The 19103-nt window shown below is 38.2% G+C and overlaps 1 protein-coding gene across 2 annotated transcripts in view; it reads right to left on the reverse strand.

Annotated features, from left to right (window-relative positions):
• LOC129399967 (GRIP and coiled-coil domain-containing protein 2-like) overlaps positions 1–19103 on the reverse strand; it is a 62026-nt gene that overhangs the window by 29351 nt on the left and 13572 nt on the right. For both annotated transcript variants that reach the window (XM_055121820.1, XM_055121818.1), the window contains exons 5-13: positions 17514–17618; positions 13521–15959; positions 12880–12949; positions 8300–8400; positions 7882–7980; positions 4961–5080; positions 4272–4436; positions 3779–3883; positions 2299–2461 (exon numbers count right to left, since the gene is read on the reverse strand). In XM_055121820.1, the coding sequence (XP_054977795.1) occupies positions 2299–2461; positions 3779–3883; positions 4272–4436; positions 4961–5080; positions 7882–7980; positions 8300–8400; positions 12880–12949; positions 13521–15959; positions 17514–17618 (3367 nt within the window). The remainder of the gene's footprint in view (positions 1–2298; positions 2462–3778; positions 3884–4271; positions 4437–4960; positions 5081–7881; positions 7981–8299; positions 8401–12879; positions 12950–13520; positions 15960–17513; positions 17619–19103) is intronic.

Raw genomic sequence — 19103 nt, forward strand, 5'->3', positions numbered from 1 at the left:
GTCATGAAATTTGCTTATAAACAGATTGACGTGAAGTGCCATGTTGTAAGAAATGAATCAGAGGAAGAAGGACAGACACAGAATAATCTCAGTCATCTGTGGAATATAAAAAAATGCAGTATGAGAATAATATCCGAAGACAACAGAAATGAGGGCCTGGAAAGCTACTTCATGGTTCGAAGCTTGGCAAAAAAGAGGGTGTGGGGGTGTGGAGTGCAGGCAGAGGGCAGTCAGGAAAGAGAAGGGACCATTATGACAATGGTAGTAGGAAATGACCACTCTGGACAAGAACCAGGTACTGAAAGAGGTACAGTGAAATGCATAATACCCCTTAATAGTATTGCAAACCACAGTGCCTAAAAGGAAATAAAAAGAGCAAGAATAAATGTCAGTCATAATGGCAGGTTGTGGGTTGGGGGCTGTGTGAGGGAAAATGGGGACTCTGGCAGCAGGAAATATACTCTGGTGAAGGGATGGGTGTTGGAACACTGCATCAACCATGAACTACTTTGTAATTGTGTATCTCACAGTAATTTTTTTTTTTAATTTTTAAAATTTTATTGAATCACCGTAAGATAGTTACAAGCTTTCATGTTTGGGTTACAATCTCACAATGATCAAACACCCATCCCTCCACCAGTGCACATTCCCCAACACCAATATCCCGGGTATATCCCCCCTTCCCCACCCTCCTCCTGCCTCTAAGGCAGACAATATTCCCCATACTCTCTCTCTACTTTTGGGCAGTATAGCCTGCAACACAGACACTGAGAGGTCATCATGCTTGGTCCATTATCTACTTTCGGCATGCATCTCCCATCCCAACTGGTTCCTCCAGCCATCATTTTCTTAGTGATCCCTTCTCTATTCCGTCTGCCTTCTCCCCTCCGCTCATGAAGCAATCTTCCAGCTATGGTGCAATCCCCCTGGCCTTGAATCTACTGTCCTTGGGTGTCAGCCTCATATGATGTTATTTTATACTCCACAAATGAGTGTAGTCCCTCTATGTCTGTCCCTCTCTTTCTGATTCATTTCACTTAGCATGATACTCTCCATGTTTATCAATTTATAAGCAAATTTCATGACTTCATCTCTCCTAACAGCTGCATAGTATTCCACTGTGTAGATGTACCAAAGTTTCTTTAACCAGTCATCTGTTTTAGGGCACTCGGGTTGTTTCCATATTTTGGCTATTGTCTCAGTAATTTTTTAAAAAATGCTTATGTGACTTGACCACTGAGTACTGCATTTACTCATGGCACTTATGGTTGCCCTCTACTAGATTAAGAAAGATCTGTTTATTTCTAGCTTGCTGAAGGATTTATACTTTTCAAATGAATTGATGTTTCATTTATATTTGTATGTTCTCTCTGTTCAGGTGACTCTTATCTTATAGGGAATTTTATCAAGATCTTTTACTTACTAATGCAGATACCTAAGCTTTATCTATAGTATTTTCTAACATTAAGCCAATATTCTTTTAAAGGATAAAACACACATTTATAGGCCTATTTAGATATTTCCTTAATACTTTTAAGATTCTCTTCTTATTAAATCATATATATGTAGGGTTAACCTATTTCTTTTTTTTTTAAATAAATTTTTTATTAATGAATCACTGTGAGGTACAGTTACAGACTTAAAAACTTTCGTGCTGTGTTTCAGTCATACAATGACCGAGTAAGGGTTAACCTATATATAAATTTTAAAACTCGGGGCTGGAGCGATAGCAAAGCAGGTAGGGCGTTTGCCTTGCACAAGGACAACCCAGGTTTGATTCCCAGCATCCCATATGGTCCCCTGAGCACCACCAGGGGTAATTCCTGAGTCCAAAGCCAGGAGTAAGCCCTGTGCTTCACCGGGTGTGACCCAAAAAGAAAAAGAAAATTTTAAACTCATCAGCATTGCAAACTAGCCATCTTACTGATTTTATAAAATTTATATATCCATAAAGATAGTTTTAAAAAAAAACAGTAGTCTTAACCTATTATTGATTTACAGTTTTGTTAATTTTGGCATTTCAGATTAACTTTATCTGTGTGTCTGCAGTTGTTACACCTTAAGAATAAATTTTAAAAACAGTCTCTCAAAAAATAATGCTTAAGTGAATGAATGCATTAAGTACAAACTTAGACCATAAAGATCCAAAACAACCAATGATCCTACACCCCTCTGCTCCTTAGAAATGTTTAGCACTTCCTCAGAGATTTAATTGGCAAAAACTGGGAAAACAAGCAACCAATGCTTCTTCCCTATATTCTGGAATTATTGTAAATTAAAGGGAATTATTTTACTCACTCATTTCTTCTTGCAGGGTTTCTTGTTTTTGTTTTTGAATCTTTATTTCTTGTTCCAAATCTTCTATCTTGCTGTCTTTATTAATTAACTTTTGATTTAGTTCTTTCATCAAACGTTCATAATCAGCTATTTCCATATTCATCAATGTGGTTTGCTGGGCATCCTGTACATGTAATAGATAAAAATCTGTATACTAGCTGAGGAGGTGCTCAAAGAGCCAGTATACACGTATTCTGGTGCCCCGAACACTGAACTAACTCTGAGCACTGTAGGGTATGCGTAAAAACCAAAACCAAACCAACAAACAAATATTCACACAATACCAGATCAGTCTTTTTTGGGGGGGTGATGGGAGAGAGAGCTTGAGGTGAGAATGGAGGGGACTCTGAGCAGTACTCAGGGAGTCTAGAGGGCCTTCCCTGTAATTCTGGGTCAACAGGGACACAATGCAGTTGGATGGAGTTGTGCCAGCAGTGCTTGGGGTGAGGGGGTGGAGTGGACACACACAGAGGGATTCCTATGGAACCTAACCTGGGTCATTCACATAGAGGGCATGGACAATCTTGCCAGACCCAGTAAATTTCTTCAGTAAAAGATCTAAAATGTTGCCACGGGAATAAAGCTTTCATTTTGCATTTTAAATTTGATTTTTAAGTTTTTTATAATATAGAAACTTCACATTTAAATAAGAAATTAGGGGCTGGATTGATAGCACAGCGGTTAGGGCATTTGCCTTGCACAGTCGACCCGCAATTGACTCCCAGCATCCCATGTGGTTCTGCCAAACACTGCCAGGAATAATTCCTGAGTGCAGAGCCAGGAGTAACCCCTGTGTATCACCAGGTGTGACCCAAAAAGTTAAAAAAAAAAAAAAAAAGAAGAAATTGTAAGTTGATGCTTTTTAGTTTATAATTTTGTAAGATAACATATTTTACAATTGTTGAACCACATGTTGTCCTCTGGATACTGTCAGGAGTGAGTCTTAAAAAATAAATACAGTCCTCCAAGTATTGCCAGGAATAAACCATGTATCAAACCTTATTGTTATTATGTATCAAACTAAGGTTTGGAGACAGCACAGTGGGTAGGGTGCTTGCCTTGCACATATCAAACATCTCTTAAATAAGGTTTGATATGACTGTTATCAAAATCTCTTACAATTTCTGAACCTAGAATTTTCTGGAGAAAAAACTCAAAAAAAAATTTTAAATTTCAATTTTGAGGAAAGCAATTAAAAAAATTTGGGGGTCGTGTGAGGGTTTGGAGCACACCTCAGGGTAACTCCTGACTCTGCACATCTGCACGCAGTAACTCCTGGTGGTACTCAGGGAACCATATGGGATGCCAGGGATTGAAGCTGGTTAGCCTCATGCAAAGCAAGTGTCCTGCCTGCTGTACTATCTCAACAGCCTGAGCAATCAATTTATTAATATTTTGTTTCCACAAATAATCATTTTGAAATACTTCTCTCTCTTCTCACCTTTCTAACAAGCTCTAATTCTTGCATGGTTTTCTGAAGCTGTTTCTTTTCATTTTGAAGCTGGAGCTGAAGTTCTCCAAGTTCACTTACAGAACTGGCATGCTCCTAAAATTAAAAATAACCCCCCCCCACACACAAAGGAGCATTACTATAAAATCAATCAGCATTTTTTAACCTCCCGTCCATAGGCCAGAAGGTTGAAAACCACTGATCTACACAATTATAGCCTGGAACCAGCATGTAGGACGGATGTAAATGGTTGCAAAACAGTGAAATTAATGACATACTAAAATATAAATAATTTGGAAAATCTACATAATTTATATTCACCCTCAAACCATACCTTACATTTTCAAATTATAGTTGACATAGATTCAAGAATTCAAGAACACAAATTTCCTTACAAATGCTACTTGTTAGTCTTTGCATTTAAATGATGAGAAGAAAAAAAATCACTATATAATATGAATTAATAACAGTGGACTGTTTTTACCTTTATTTTCTGCTCTTTCTGAAGTTTTTCAGCTTCTAACTCTATGTCCACCATTGATTTGGCTCTTTGAACTTCTAAAATCTGTACTTCTAGTAACTTGGAATTAGACTGTAAAGTCTCAATACGAGCGAGGAGATCTTCATTATCAGAATTTAATTTTTCACACTAGGATGACAAATATTTAATTACTGAAAATATATGCAGGAGAATAAGTATAAAAGAGTTCACAGTACTTGCACAGTATGAAAAAAAGCTGGAAACAATCTTTTTGGATAGGAACTGAGTTGTGAAAGTAGATAAAGGGATATACCTGATAACCTTTCATTTTCTGTCCTGCAAACCATAAAGCCCAAAGGGGGGTAGCAGGGAGGAGACAGAGATGGGGGGAATGCCTGCCATAGTGACACATGGGGGGCTGTGGGGCAGAAGACGGGAGGGAAACTGGGACCACTGGTGGTGGGTTTTAGATTGTAAGTATTGGAACATTATAGGACTGAGATCCAATAATGAACAATTTTGTAAATGTGTTTATCACTGAATCAATTAAAAATCAACAAAAAAGAAAACAGACCAATCAGACAAGCTGTTCAGAGCAAGGGTCTGAGCACACCAGGCTGCACGGGAGCACGTTGGGTATGCACCCTAATCACTGCACTATTACTGCCCCTTTATTAAATCGTGAAAGTTACCTGAAAAGTCAAATTCTTTAACTGTCGTGTAAGGTCTTCTATACGACATTCAAAATTATTAGCACGTTCTTTTTCCACATCCAACTGTTCGGATTGTTTATCATATTCTAATAGGAGATTCTTCAAAAGAAAACAAAAAGATTTAACTCTATGATATTATATACTAATAAGTCAGATTGTACGATCAAGCCACCTTAAATCTACCTTCTTTTTTTTTTCTTTTTAGGTCATACCCAGCAATGCTCTGGGGTTATTCCTGGCTCTACACTCAGGAATTACTTCTGGTGATGCCTGGGGGACCATATCAAATGCCGGGGATTGAACCCAGGTCACCCATGTGTAAGGCAAACACCCTCCTGTATTATCGCTCTGCCAACCCTTGATATCTATCTTGAGTTAGAATATTTGCCCAAGTTAACATTTGATAGAATACCTGACTTTATGTAACAAAATCTGAGTAACTCTGATGATTTTTAGTATAGGCAAGAACACATACTGTACATTAGAACATCCTCTCAAGAGTAGCTGCATGTTACACCGATATATATTTGCCAGGAAGTTCACAGTTTACATCAGGGTCACTGTTTTCCCCCTTTCTGTTTTTAGGCATACATGGCTGTGTTCAGGGATCATTCCTGGAGGTTCCTGGGTAAACACATGCTGTGCTGGGGACTGTACCAGAGACAGCATGTGTGAGGCCCGTGCCTTAACACGTGTACAATTTCTCCTGTCCAAGGTTCATCTGTTTGGTACAGTTCATCTGTTTGGATAAATATACTCCATAGGTCAATGTCCTAAAATTCCCTATGCTTCTACCTTGTCACCTTTTCCTTCTCAAAGTCACAGGAACCACTGATTTTTACAGAGTATTTAGTTAAGTTTTTCCATATAGTTTGTCTGTTAGCTAATTTCGTTTTAAGTGCCAACCAGTATTTTATGCCCAGTAGATGTACAACACTTTATTTTACTTCTGAAGACCACTTGGTTGCTTCCAAGTTTAGGAACCTACAAATAAAGTTGCTTATAAACATCTATGTGCAGGTTTTTGTGCTAATACAAAGTTTTGAACTTCACTGCATAAATACCAAGGAGCATAGCTGTTGGACCATATGGTAAGTATTGTTTAGTTTTTTAAAGAAACTGCCAAACTTCTTTCAGTGGTTATACGCCATTTGAGAAAGTAGCACTTAGTGTTTTTTTGGTTTGTTTTTTTTTTTGAGAAACCAAGAGGTATACAGTGCTATCTCACTGTCACTTAGTTTTCATTTCCCTGATAATATATGGAGTATCTTTTCATATGCTTACTTTCTTTGACAGGTCTTTGGCCCGTTCTAAGACTAGGTTTTGTTTTGCTTCTTGTTTTTAGTATTAATACTTTGTATGTCTTGGGATAATGGTTCATTCCAAATATTTTTTAGCCGTATCTTGACTTCTTTCAGAAAAAAAGAAAAATTTTCATTTTCGTAAGTACAGATCACTTTTTTCATAGATCATGACATTTTTGGTGTTGATATAAACAAAAGTTATTGCTGGGCTGGGGAGATAACTGCAAGGGCTGAAGCACATGACGTGCATCTAAGAGACCTAGGGTTCAATCTTCAGCATCCCCAGAGTGATCCTGAAGCGTCAAGTTGGGATTAACCTCTGCCCGGTGCTAGGGGTAGCCCGACCCCTACCCATCAAAATGTTATTACCATAGCAATAACATCAAGGTTTTCTCCTTATGTCTTTCAGGGATTTCAGTTCTGTGTTTTACATTTAAGAATATGAATCTTTTTTTTTCTTTATTTTTTTCCCTTTTGGGTCATACCTGGTGATGCACAGGGGTTACTCCTGGCTCTGCACTCAGGAATTACTCCTGGCAATGTTCGGGTGACCATAGGAGATGCCGGGGATCAAACACGGGTTGGCCGCGTACAAGGCAAACTCCCTATCCGCTATGCTATCGCACAAGCTCCAAGAATATGAATCTTTTAAGGCTAATTTTTGTGAAAGATATAAGAGTTGTGTCTAGGATTCATTTATTTGCAAGAGACTGTCTAATTGTTCCAGCACTACCATTTGTTAAATAATACTCTGACCCATTATCAACTATCAGTTGGCTAAATGCCGGTGAGTTTCTAGTCTATTTTGATGTACTGATATTTTTGTCTTCTCTTTCACCAATACCAGCCTTGAGTTTTTTGGAGGGGTAGGGTGGGGTGGAGTAATGAGGGGAATACTTGCAGAACATGAGGGCTACTCACACTCTTTCCTCTAAGAAAACTTTTTTGTAGCATTTTCAGCGGTTTTTCATAATAATACAAAATAAATTATTTTAGTTCTGCTTTGGGACAGGGGTTTGGGTTCAGGATGGAAACATCCAAAATATGGTGGTGGGAAGGTGTAATGGTGGTGGGGTTGGTGTTCGAATATTAAATGTAATCAAATATCATGAACTACTTTATATAAGAAAAAAAATTAAAAATTTGAAAATTTTAAAAAAGAAAAGAAAAAAATGCCTGACATAGAGGCAGACCTGGAGAGTGGGAGGAACTGAGAACACTGGTGGAGAGAGGTGGACGCTAGGTGAAGGAAGGGACTGGTACTGGAACATAGCACGCTGGAAACTCAATCATGGACAACTTTGTAACTTTGGATTCAGTTAAAAAAAATCAACTACTTAAAATCTTGATACTAGGGGCCATAAGAACAGTTCAAAGGGCCAGGAAAAATTCTGTTCTGCGTTTTTCTGAGTTTGATCCCACATGCCCCCAAGCACTACTGGGAATATCTCCCCAAGCACCAAGCCTGGGGTAGTCCCCAAGAACCATGGCTCCTGAAATTACTAAAAATATAAGGTAATTATTTATGGATTAGGACTTTACATTTCTGAGGTAACTTTAATTTACAAATATTAGTTTAAAATAAGATCTTTTTACCTTATAGTTTTCTGCTCCTTGAATGAGTTCTCTCATGGATGAAGACAACTGATCCTTTTCTGATCTAACAGATTCAAGTTCTTCCCGGAGCACCTGGGCCTATAAATATACAATATAATACAATAAAGAATTGATAAACAGAAAATAATTTGATTTTCTAAACTATAAGGATCTTGAATCTTGCATTTAAAAAGTAACCTTAGGGGCTGGAGTGATAGCACAGCGGGTAGGGCGTTTGCCTTGCACGCGGCCGACCCGGGTTCGAATCCCAGCATCCCATATGGTCCCCTGAGCACCGCCAGGAGTAATTCCTGAGTGTAGAGCCAGGAGTAACCCCTGTGCATCGCCGGGTGTGACCCAAAAAGCAAAAAAAATAAATAAATAAAATAAAAAAAATAAAAATAAAAAGTAACCTTACCTCTTTTCTGCTAGAATCTAGTTCTTTTTTTGCCTTCACAGCAACCAGTTTAATCTTACTTATTTTCTCCTCTTTCTCTCTAGTTTCTTTTTCCAGACATCCTGAAAGCATATATGAATTCAGAAAAAAAAAAATCTAATTATTTCAGTAAAAGAAACTGACTATCTGGAACACAAAACCTGCAATTTAAAATTAAAAGAAAATATGCAGCAAAACAATCCTATCTTTGTAGGGGCTGGGGAGCTGACTTGAAGGGACGACGCTCGTGCGGAAAACCCTGACTGACCTTCTGCACGGGATAGCTCTTTAAATCACTGTATCATTGTTATCCCATTGTTTATCGATTTACTCAAGTGGGCTCCAGTAACATCTCCATTCGTCCCATCCCTAAGATTTTAGCAGCCTCTCCTTTTTATTGACTGGAGACTCTTTTCGGGTCAGGGGAGTGATACCTGTTATTGTTACTGTATTTGGCATATTGAATACGCCACGGGGAGCTTGCCAGGCTCTTCTGAGAGCTCTTTAAATACTCCCTGGACAGTAACCCTGAAGTACTTTACCAGGAGTAGGCACTGAGCATTACTAAATGTGCCTCCCCCAAATAATACCATTAATTTTCATTTTGGTTTGGGGGCCACACCCAGTAGCACTCAGAAGCTACTCCCAATTTGGCATCCACTCCTAGGAGGTCTTGGATCCATGAGATGCCAAGAATCACTTATGCTTGAGTATGTGTTCTGCCCTTTAAGTGATCTCTCTGGTTTTGGGGGGCCATACCCAATGCTGCCTGAAGTCTCTTCCTGGTAGCATCTGCAGGGACTGAACCCAAGCTTCCCATTGTTCCAGGGTCCGACCCTTGGAATTATCTCCCTGGTTCTCAATCTCACAGCTTTTAATACCAACTATAATATTTACTACAGTTTTTATTCTGTTTTACTTGGGACACACCGGCAGTACCCAGGGAATTACATGATACAAGGAACTGAACTGAGGTTAGCCACCTGCAAGGCAGATGCCTTAACTCCTATTCCTTAAGCCCCAAATTATGAATTCTATCCCTAGCTTTCTCCCTTTAATTCCAGATTTGCATTATTTGTCTACTTGTCATGTCTAGTTAAACTGATATTCAATTGTCTGAAATTGAGTTTCTAAATCGGACTGCATCAATATAAAAAAGTTTCTGCATGGTAAATATTTCCAGATACCCATTCCTGGCTGAGACCTCTGGGACAATCTTGGTGGAGGCAGCTCTCATCCAACCCAAGCCCAGGCAGCTGCACCAAACCCCAAATCCATCAACAGTCTGGCAAGACTCCACTGGTTCAGGACTAAAGCCCACAAAGAACCTAATCTGTCAAAACTTCAGAAAAGGGGGGAAGGGGTGGGGGGAGGGGGGGGCGCGGAGGGTTGGGTTGGTGGAAAATTCCAGGCCTTCTCAGGTTTGGGAGGGGCAGCCTCACTCCTCATACTTCTGGAAGCCCTGGCTGCCGTACCCAGTTAAATTCTGCCCAGTTTTCTAGAGTGCACAGCCATGACATCTCAAAACTGTACAAAACACTGCCATCCCAGGAGTAGTATACCAGATGTGATCGGCTGTAACGTGGAAGTCAACCAATCTTGGCTAACAAAAAAATTAACTTGCAACAACAGATTACTAAACCCTTAGACAAGGACTTATTGTTCCCATAGTATTAAGTCCCCAAGGTATTAAGTCAAAATGCAACTATTTTCTACAGAATCAATCTTCTGTGGAAATATTTTTGATCATTCCATTAGCCATTTATTGGTAACAAGCAATATAAAATTATTTGGGCCTGCTATAGAGACAGGCTTGAGGGGTGGTAGGGAAAAAAAAGGCAATGATGGAGGGAAGGTGACAGTAGTGGTGGGATTGGTGTTGGAATATTAAATGCCTGTAACAAATTACCACTAACTTTGCAAACCACGGTGTTTAAATAAAGTGGGGAAAATTTTTTTCTGCATGGAAAAGGAAACACAGACTAAAACTAACACACCAAATGGAATGGGAAAACATATCTGCCTTCAACATCAAATAAAAGGTTAATAGCCAAGATATAGAGAGCACTCACATAGATTAAAAACAACAAAATAAAGACGTTATCAGAAACTGGAAATAGGAAATAGACTTCTCTGAAGACAGACAAATGGCCAATAGATGCATGAAAAAGTGCTAGTCACTTGTTAGGAAAACTCAAAAAAGACAATAAAATATCATCTTACACAAGTGTGAAGGACATATGTGCACACACGCGCGCGCACACACACACACACAAACTGGGAACAAACTGTATCCACAGGAGTGTAGTAAGTAGGAACTCTTCACTGCTACTGGGATGTTGTCTGGTTCTATCCCTATGGAAAACTGAATGGAGATTTCTCAGAAAACAAATAAAGCTGCCATATGACTCAGCGATTCGGTTTCTTGGTATCTACCACCTAAACACAAAAATACTTATCCATTCATTGTAGCACTTAGTACAATAGCTAGGCTATGAAATCAACCTAGATATCCAAGGACAAATGAGGGGATAATGAAGGTTGGCACATACACACAATGGAATACTATGCATTTATAAGGAATTACAAAATCATGCTATTTGCTACATGCATTAAACTGGAAGGTATTAAGTCAAAAGAAGGACAAACAATGGATGGTCTCTTATTTGTAGTATACAGAATAGTAGGAATGCAAAGACTCAAATATAGGGGTACTGAAATCATCCCTCACCTTAGATTACAGAAAATGAGGATAGGGAAGGAGAGGAATCAAGGAGGTTATAAGAAGTGGTGGATGAGGTGCTAGGGGCTGGGGCCAACAGCTACAGGTGCTTTGGCGGTGTAGAGCTGAATATGCATATACCCAAACCAGACAGCCAATGAAACTCTAAGCATGAGACTCTAACTATAATAACCAAATTAAAAAATGCCTGTCACAGAACCTGGATAGTGGCAGAAGTTGATACTGGTGGTAAGATTGGTGGTAGAATACTGTATACTGAAACTCTTACTATGAATAACTCTGCAAACCTTAAACATTTTAAAGAATAAAATTGAGTACCTGACTCATTTCTTTTGTCTTATTTATTCTTCTAGCCACACCCAGTGTGACCAGGGCTTACTCCTGGCTCTGCCCTCAGGGATCACTCCTAGCTGTGCTTGGGGGATCTTACGGGGTGCTCGGGAATTAATGCAGGTTGGCTGTGTGCAAGCCGAGGACCATACCTGCTATACTATTGCTCCAGCACTGCCCTCCTTATTTCTCAGTCTATTACAGAAAAGTGGGAGTTGTTCTTTTACCTTCCTCTTAGTACCACCAATCTGTATGAGGAATTAAGTGCCTAATGATCTTGCCTCCCCAGAACTGTCTAGCATTCTCTTTGATAATACATGCTAACCTAAGTATCTGCTGTTCCATCTTGTTAAAATACCATTTCCCACATTTGAAAAAACTGTCATTCTTGAAGAGTATATATATGTATATATATATACAGTGTATATACTACATATATCCTTAAGTGTATATATAGTGTATACTACACATACATTTGACCTTAAATATATACCTATATATACACAAAAGAGTATATATAGTGTAACAAAGCATGAATTGCTTGATTTGAATTAGGGTAAGCATGAAATGACTGTATCACTGTCAGCAATTTCATGTTTACCCTAATTCAAAACAAGCAATTCATGGTTTTTTTTTAAATTTACTTATTTATTTTTTGGATCACATCTGGCGATGCACAGGGGTTACTCCTGGCACTGCATTAAGGAATTACCCGTGGCAGTGCTCAGGGGACCGTGTGGGATGCTGGGAATCAAACCCGGGTCGGCCACGCGCTCAAGGCAAATGCCCTCCCCGCTGTGCTATTGCTCCAGCCCCAATTCATGTTTTTTTACACTGCTTCCATACCTCAAAATCAATATAGTTAAAACAGCTCCTCTGGCGTAATCTTTAAGAGATGGTCAGTATTCTATTCACTTATTGTAAGTGCCTAAATACATACGCATTGAAATCCTGTTGAATAAATGAAAAACCCCGTAGTTAGCACCATTCAGAACTATTTGGTAGGGGTGGAAGTAAACAGTAGTTTATGCGTCTCTGTTTCTGTTGCCACAGCCAGTAGTGCTCAGGACTTACTCTTGGTTCTGTGTTCAGGATCATTTCTGGTGGAACACGTTGGGACTACATGTGGTGCACAGGTCAAAATAAGATGAGCCACAAAGGCAAGAACCTTATTCTAAGTACTATCTCTCTGGTTAATCAGGAAGTGAGTTTTAAAAGGAAAAGAAAATAGATGGTGGAAACGCAAGAAGAGACAGCTACTATGTCTTAAATAAGTCATTACTTGATTACTCTATTTTCCAAACTACATATATACATATATGTATTTGTCATATCCAGTGGTGCTCAGGGGGCCTGTGATATCAGGGAATGAATGTGTGCTTCTTGCTGTTGAGCTACCTCTCCAGGCTTCCAACCTATTTACATTAGGGTACATCTTTGTACATCTGTGTACCTTACTGTAACAATGTATACAAAAACCATTGATTACCTATTCTTTCTTCCAGTTCTTTTACTGAAGAAGGCTGATCATTTTCTACAGGTGATTTCTGTATGGGATCCTAGATTTTACAGGAAAAACAAAACATCACTTCACTCCCATGCTGTCTGTACTTGTCATTATATGAAACATGAAAAAAATTATCAGAGAGCATACAAAAAATAATTTGGTGATCTTTTTCTTACTTGGTCTAGGTAATACTAATTTTTAACATATACATATATAAATATATCATTTACTACAAAGAAGTATTCAAGATCAAGATGAGCAATCTGACACATCAAGTAATAAATGACTAATTTATAATTTCCAAAATTTTATAGAAAACCCTAAAATTTTGGCTAAAGGTAAATACTGTTAATAGCCTCATCTTCAACATAAAGTAAAACATATATTACACAACAGAATATAAATTTTTCATGTTTATCTAGTTTTTCTGGTAGCTTTATAACCTTAACCAACGTTGAGCCCCAGTAAGCCCAGTGATCATGAAAATATTTAATGCCTTTCTCAGAAATTTAAATGTCAAAAACTTACCAACAACTTCAAAGTGTAAAAATGTTAATGTGTGCATTTTCAAGTGAGTGGAACTAATAATTTACTTAAACCAGTAAATTTCAAATAAATAGTACCTTTAATAGTATCAACTCTGCTCTCACATCCTGCAATTCATTCTCTTTCTGTTCTAATAATGACTTTAGGTTTTCATATTCATTCGTTAAAGATTTTTCTTTTTCATTCACTTCATTTGTCCTATATAATTTTTGAGATGTATCTTCAATTTGAAGTAAAACATCTTGATTTTCAAGCCTTTTTTCATTAGCATTCTTCATTTCCAACAGACTAAACTGTAGGACCTCTTTTTCTGACAGGATTTCTTTCAATTCTTTCCTTAAGAGTACTTTCTCTTGCTCAGAGTCTCTCAACGAAGACCTAAGTTCCTCACACTGAACTATGTTTTCTTCTTGAAGACACTTAATCTTTGTCTCTAATTCTATTATTCTTTTATCATATTGAGAAGCCAAATTATGTTTTTCCTCACTTATTTTAGTGAAGGATTCACCTATAGCTTTCAGGACACTTGCAAAATCTTGCTCCTTATTGTCTTCTGAAACCTTTAATTTCAGTTGTTTTAGGAATTCATCCAACTGGGTTTTGATCAATAATTTCTGAACTTGCTCATTTTCAAAACACTTATTTAAATTATCTCGTTCTCCAATTGTTAATATAAGTTTCTTTTCTAATTCAGAAATTTGTTCCTTAAGCATAGCATCACCTTCTTTTTGAGAAAGGAAGGCTTCCAAATCCTTACTCAGTTGTTTCTTTTCTAAAGTCAACCTACTGTTTTCCTCATAAAGAGATTTCATTTCAGATGACAGTGCTGCCTGGTCTTCAGACAGTATTTTTAACTGAATTATAAGCTCTTCTACTTTCTTGTTACTTTGATCCTTATCTTTTGAAGTTTCTTCTTGCCTTGCCATTAACTCATTTACTTTTTTTTCTAGTTCACTGTTGTATTGAGTTGTTTGCTCCATCTTCTCCCTAAGTTCTATATTCAATCTTTTTTCCCTTTCACATTTTTTATGAAGGTCATCTATTTTTTCAAGAGAGCTTTCCATTTTACTTGTGAAATCATCTTTTTCTTCTGTAAGAGAACTTATCTTTGCTTCAAGTTCTTTTAATATGATATCTCTTTGACTGAGACTAACTAAATATAGTTCATTCTTTTCCTGAAGGTTCTTTATGATACTTTCAAATTCTGGCACAACTTCCTGCTGTGATAACTTTTCATTTTCTCTCTGGAGACGGTTCACAGTTTCAACAAGAGCATCTTTCTCATTAAAAGCAGTTCTGAGTTTTTGTTGAAGTTCACTAACATCAGATGCTTGCTGCTGCTTCATGGATTCAAACTCTTGACTTATTTTTCCAGCAGATTCCCCCAGTTCTGTTTGTAAAATTTCCATAATCTCTCGCAAACTCTCATAATTTAAAATTGCTTCTTGCTTCTCTTGTTGTAGATTTTCATACTGTTCCTTAAGACCTCGTATTTCAAACATTAATGCTAACTTTTCCTTTTCTGAATCTGATAAAAATGTCTCATTTAGTTCTGACATTTCTTTTTTATGTTCTTCCTTAAGATGCTGTACTTCTTTGTTATGTTGCTCTACAATATGGCAAAGCTGCTTATTTGAATCCTCTAGCTGAGATTCTAACCGTTCAATTACACAGCCATGTTCTTCTTTGGCTAGCAATAACTCATTAATTTTAAACTCCAAATCTTCCCGTTCATGAAAAAATTCATCCCTTATTTGTTGGGCATCAATTTCAAATTTTAATTTAAGATTATTCATGTAAGTTAACTCATCTTTTAAAATACTATGTTGAGACTCCAGTTCTTTTAAAGTGTCTTCTAAGAGTTTGATCTTTTTATTTACGTCTTGTTCATCATCCTGTAAGAGTAAATAACCCACTTGATTATCTGCATTTGAGGCATTCCCTAAGTTTTCTAATTCACATTCATTTTGATCCTGAATGTTCTTCTCACTATCCTTGTGTTGTTTGACCAAATGGTCTACATTATCTACTTCTGCTTTGTGTTCTTTAGCAGATATTTGGTTCTGACACATCAATTTTTTCAGTTCTTCTTGGTGCATAGCCTTCAACTGTAAAAGTTCTTCTTGCAAAATATTAATATCTTTTTGGTAATGCTGAGAATTAGCTTCAATGACTTCTTGGAGATGAGTAATTTCTTGCTCCTTTTCATCTGTGGCAGCTTCTAATTGCTTTTGCAGATTTAAAATTTGCATCTCAAAGGTTGGTCTAATTTTCTCAATCTCTTCTTGTAGTCTTTTAACATTATCTTCAGAGTCATTCTGAAATTTTAGTTGTTCTGAAAGCTCTAGTTGTTTCTTTGTTGCTTCTTCCAGTTCCTTTTGCAAGCGAGCTTTATCTTCACTGTGTCTAGTGTATTCCGCCATTAATTCATTTTTCAAATTCTCCATTTCTTTCACATAGTTTTTTTTTGATTGTTCAAATTCCTTGTGCAAATCTTCCATCTTAATTACAGAATCCTATTAAAAAAAACACACACATACAGAAATTTTAAACAAAGGAAACTTCACTCCTTAGGAAAAATGTTTGTTTTAGGCTCATGGACAGAAAAGGAAATAAGCAGAAATCAACATAGGAATTTCCCGCAGAGTCTGGCAAGCTACCTGTGGCGTATTCAATATGCCAAAAGCAGTAACAAAAAGTCTCAATGGAGATGTTACTGGTGCCCGCTCGAGCAAATCGATGAGAAACGGGATGACAGTGATACAGTGAACATAGAGAAATAATATATAATACTGATATTTCAAGAATTTTGTTTAGGCTCTAGTTACTGTAAGACAATAAAAATAGAATAAAAACATTATTCAAAGTAATAACTAAAATAACTAGTAACTTAGAAAAACTCCGGATTTTATTTTCTTTTGTAATCATTGTATCACTGCCATCCCGTTGTTTGTTGATTTACTTGAGCGGGCACCAGTAATGTCTCTATTACACTCAGCCCTGAGATTTTAGCAGCCTCTCCTTACTCGTCTTTCCCAACAATTGGAGGCTCTTCCAGGGTCAGGGAAATGAGACCTATTTTTACTGCTTTTGGCATATCGAATACACCATGGGTAGCTTGCCAGGCTCTCCGAGAGGTATGTATATATCTGTTAGTGTATTTTGGATATGAATACGCCACAGAGAGCTTGCCAGGCTCTCCCAAATGGGCAACAGACTCTCAGTAGCTTGTCAGGTTCTCCAAGAGGGAGAACTAGACTATTAGATGCCGTGCAGCTGGGAGCCGTTGATGGGATTACATGCTGGGGGCAGTATCAGGGTGTGACTGCCTAGTTACTGGAAAATGGGGGATCTGGGTGGAAGAGGCCCAGTCCCGATCCAAGGAGCCTTGGAGATTTCGGCCCCAGATCCTGCACACCTGCGTTCCTTCGTCAGCTCCTCCATGCATGAGGCTCATTCGAACATGTGGAGAGTGGCCCTGAGCATGGCTGTGGCTGGGTTCAGGAGGTCAACTGCTGAGGCTCTGCTGGGGCTGGGGGGTGGGGGGGGGACAACGACACTTGACCTGTCTCCTCCAAGGTGCCCCAGTGAAGCAGTTAGGTAAGGGGGCAAGAGACTGTCACTCTCTTCCGGGAGCTTGGTTTTAGTCTCGGGATGTTGGCCACTGATGGGATTACAAGGCGCCATGTAATAAATCATGTAAATTGTGTTAAGTCATAAAACTGTTATAGATGACTCCAGCACAGTCTAAATAAAAAGAGTTTTTGGAAAAACTAGGTCCCTTACCAACAGGCAACTGAATAAACTGGTCCTGAACAGATAATGGCATTCACAGAATGAGTTAGAACCAACTTATGAAATACTTTTCTATAAATACTATTCCTTTCATTTATAAATAATTACATTACGGTTTATAGAAGATAAAACAATAAAGCGTTAATTTTATGCGTAGTTGGTTATTTTTCTTTTTGATTATACTCTTATTTATAAAATGTGAAAATAAAAATGTTAGTGTTAGCTAAAATTTATACTACATAAGTTAATAAAAAGTAAGGAAAGTATGGTCTCACCTCAGCCTCTTTCTTCATTATAGTATTTTCCTTCTTCAAAGAAAGACACTGCTGCTCAGTCTCTGCTTTTTCCAGAAGAATAGCATCCAGACGTTCAGTCAGGACCTGTTTTGGTACATGATTATTTGTTTGCATGAGTTAATAATGGAATGACTATAGGCAAAATTATCTCATTTGTTTCAATCCATGCTAAAATAAAAACAAAATATTAGAAATATGCAGAAGAAAAACAGAAATTTCATTACCTTTTTTAGAAAACAAAGTGAACAAGAGTGCACTTAGTTAGAAAAAGAAAGAATGACAGCCTAAAGAACTATATGCAGAAACACATATAGGAAGCTAGCAAAAACTATAGGAAATAAATGCTCTGGAACTGAAGGCTATGATATGTTAGAGATTAGCACCCTTAATGTGTGTGGGTTCAAAAATTGGAGACTGGTTAACTGACTATCTGAATAAAGACTGAAAAACTGGTTAGAGTATACAAGAAGTCGGTCATGTCCCTGTTCCTTAGAAGACAAGTTTACTCTGCAGAAATTAAATAAGTGAGGAAATTAATAAGATGAAACAAGATCAAACTCAGAGTCAGTTTTCAGAAATAAAAAAGGTAACAAATAGATAAATGTGTAAACACACAAAAAAAAGGGAGCACAGAGCAGCGGTGCTTTATCTCTCCTCGCGCCCGCGTTTGGTAGTCTCCAGCCGCTTCCCCCACCGCGGGGAGGTTGGCTGATGATGATGATGAGGCAGGTGAAGGAAGGAACGGGAGCCAGGCTGGTTGGTCTCAATTGCAGTTTATTCCATTGCCATCTCCATTCTCCTCTGATTCTCCTCCTGCTTCTTCCTACCCCATGCTACTTCATTCTCCTTGTTCTAGATCTGGATCTGGATCTCGATCTGGCTTCTCCAGATCTGGCATTGGAACCGCCAGCCCACTCTTACAGCCTAGTTAAATCCCCCAGCATAAGGGGTTGGGGCTACACATACGTGTGGTCACAATCAATAAGGGTAAAATTCTTTATCTCAGGGGATGCTGCTTCTAGGACAGATTCTCTTTCAGCAGGACACCTGCCCAAGAGTGGAATCCCATGGGTGTGTTTCTCCTCTCCTTGTCCAACCAACATATAAGCATTCATAATATCAATCATTTTGTATGGAAACAGCAAGAGATATATTAAACTTACAGAATTGCTCTCCTGGGGCCATCTCGATCTCAGACTACAGTGCTCAGGCCAGATTAATCTTTCCTATCCCTAGCAGGGCCCTAGTCTCGTCGTTGCTTTTGGATCATGACAGCATTTGTCCATGACCAAGCTCTTAACTTATAGTTAAGCATTAGGCACTTTGGCCAGGCCATCTCAATGCCAGGGTAGCACATAACTCACTGCTTGCCCTGGGTCCGTCCTGTCCCTCATCGGGACCCTGCTTTTGGAGGTGCTATGAAGTAAGGGCAGCTGAGGCTTAAGTCGAGAAAGCAGATGCCAGGAGTGAATAATATTCGAAGCCAATTAAATCCCATGTTACAAAAGCACATTAACAACTGTCTTTCTTTGTCCATACAAAAAGGACATTGCTTTAAAGTAAACTATT

This window comes from Sorex araneus, chromosome X, assembly GCF_027595985.1.
Source record: "Sorex araneus isolate mSorAra2 chromosome X, mSorAra2.pri, whole genome shotgun sequence".
NCBI lineage: Eukaryota > Metazoa > Chordata > Mammalia > Eulipotyphla > Soricidae > Sorex > Sorex araneus.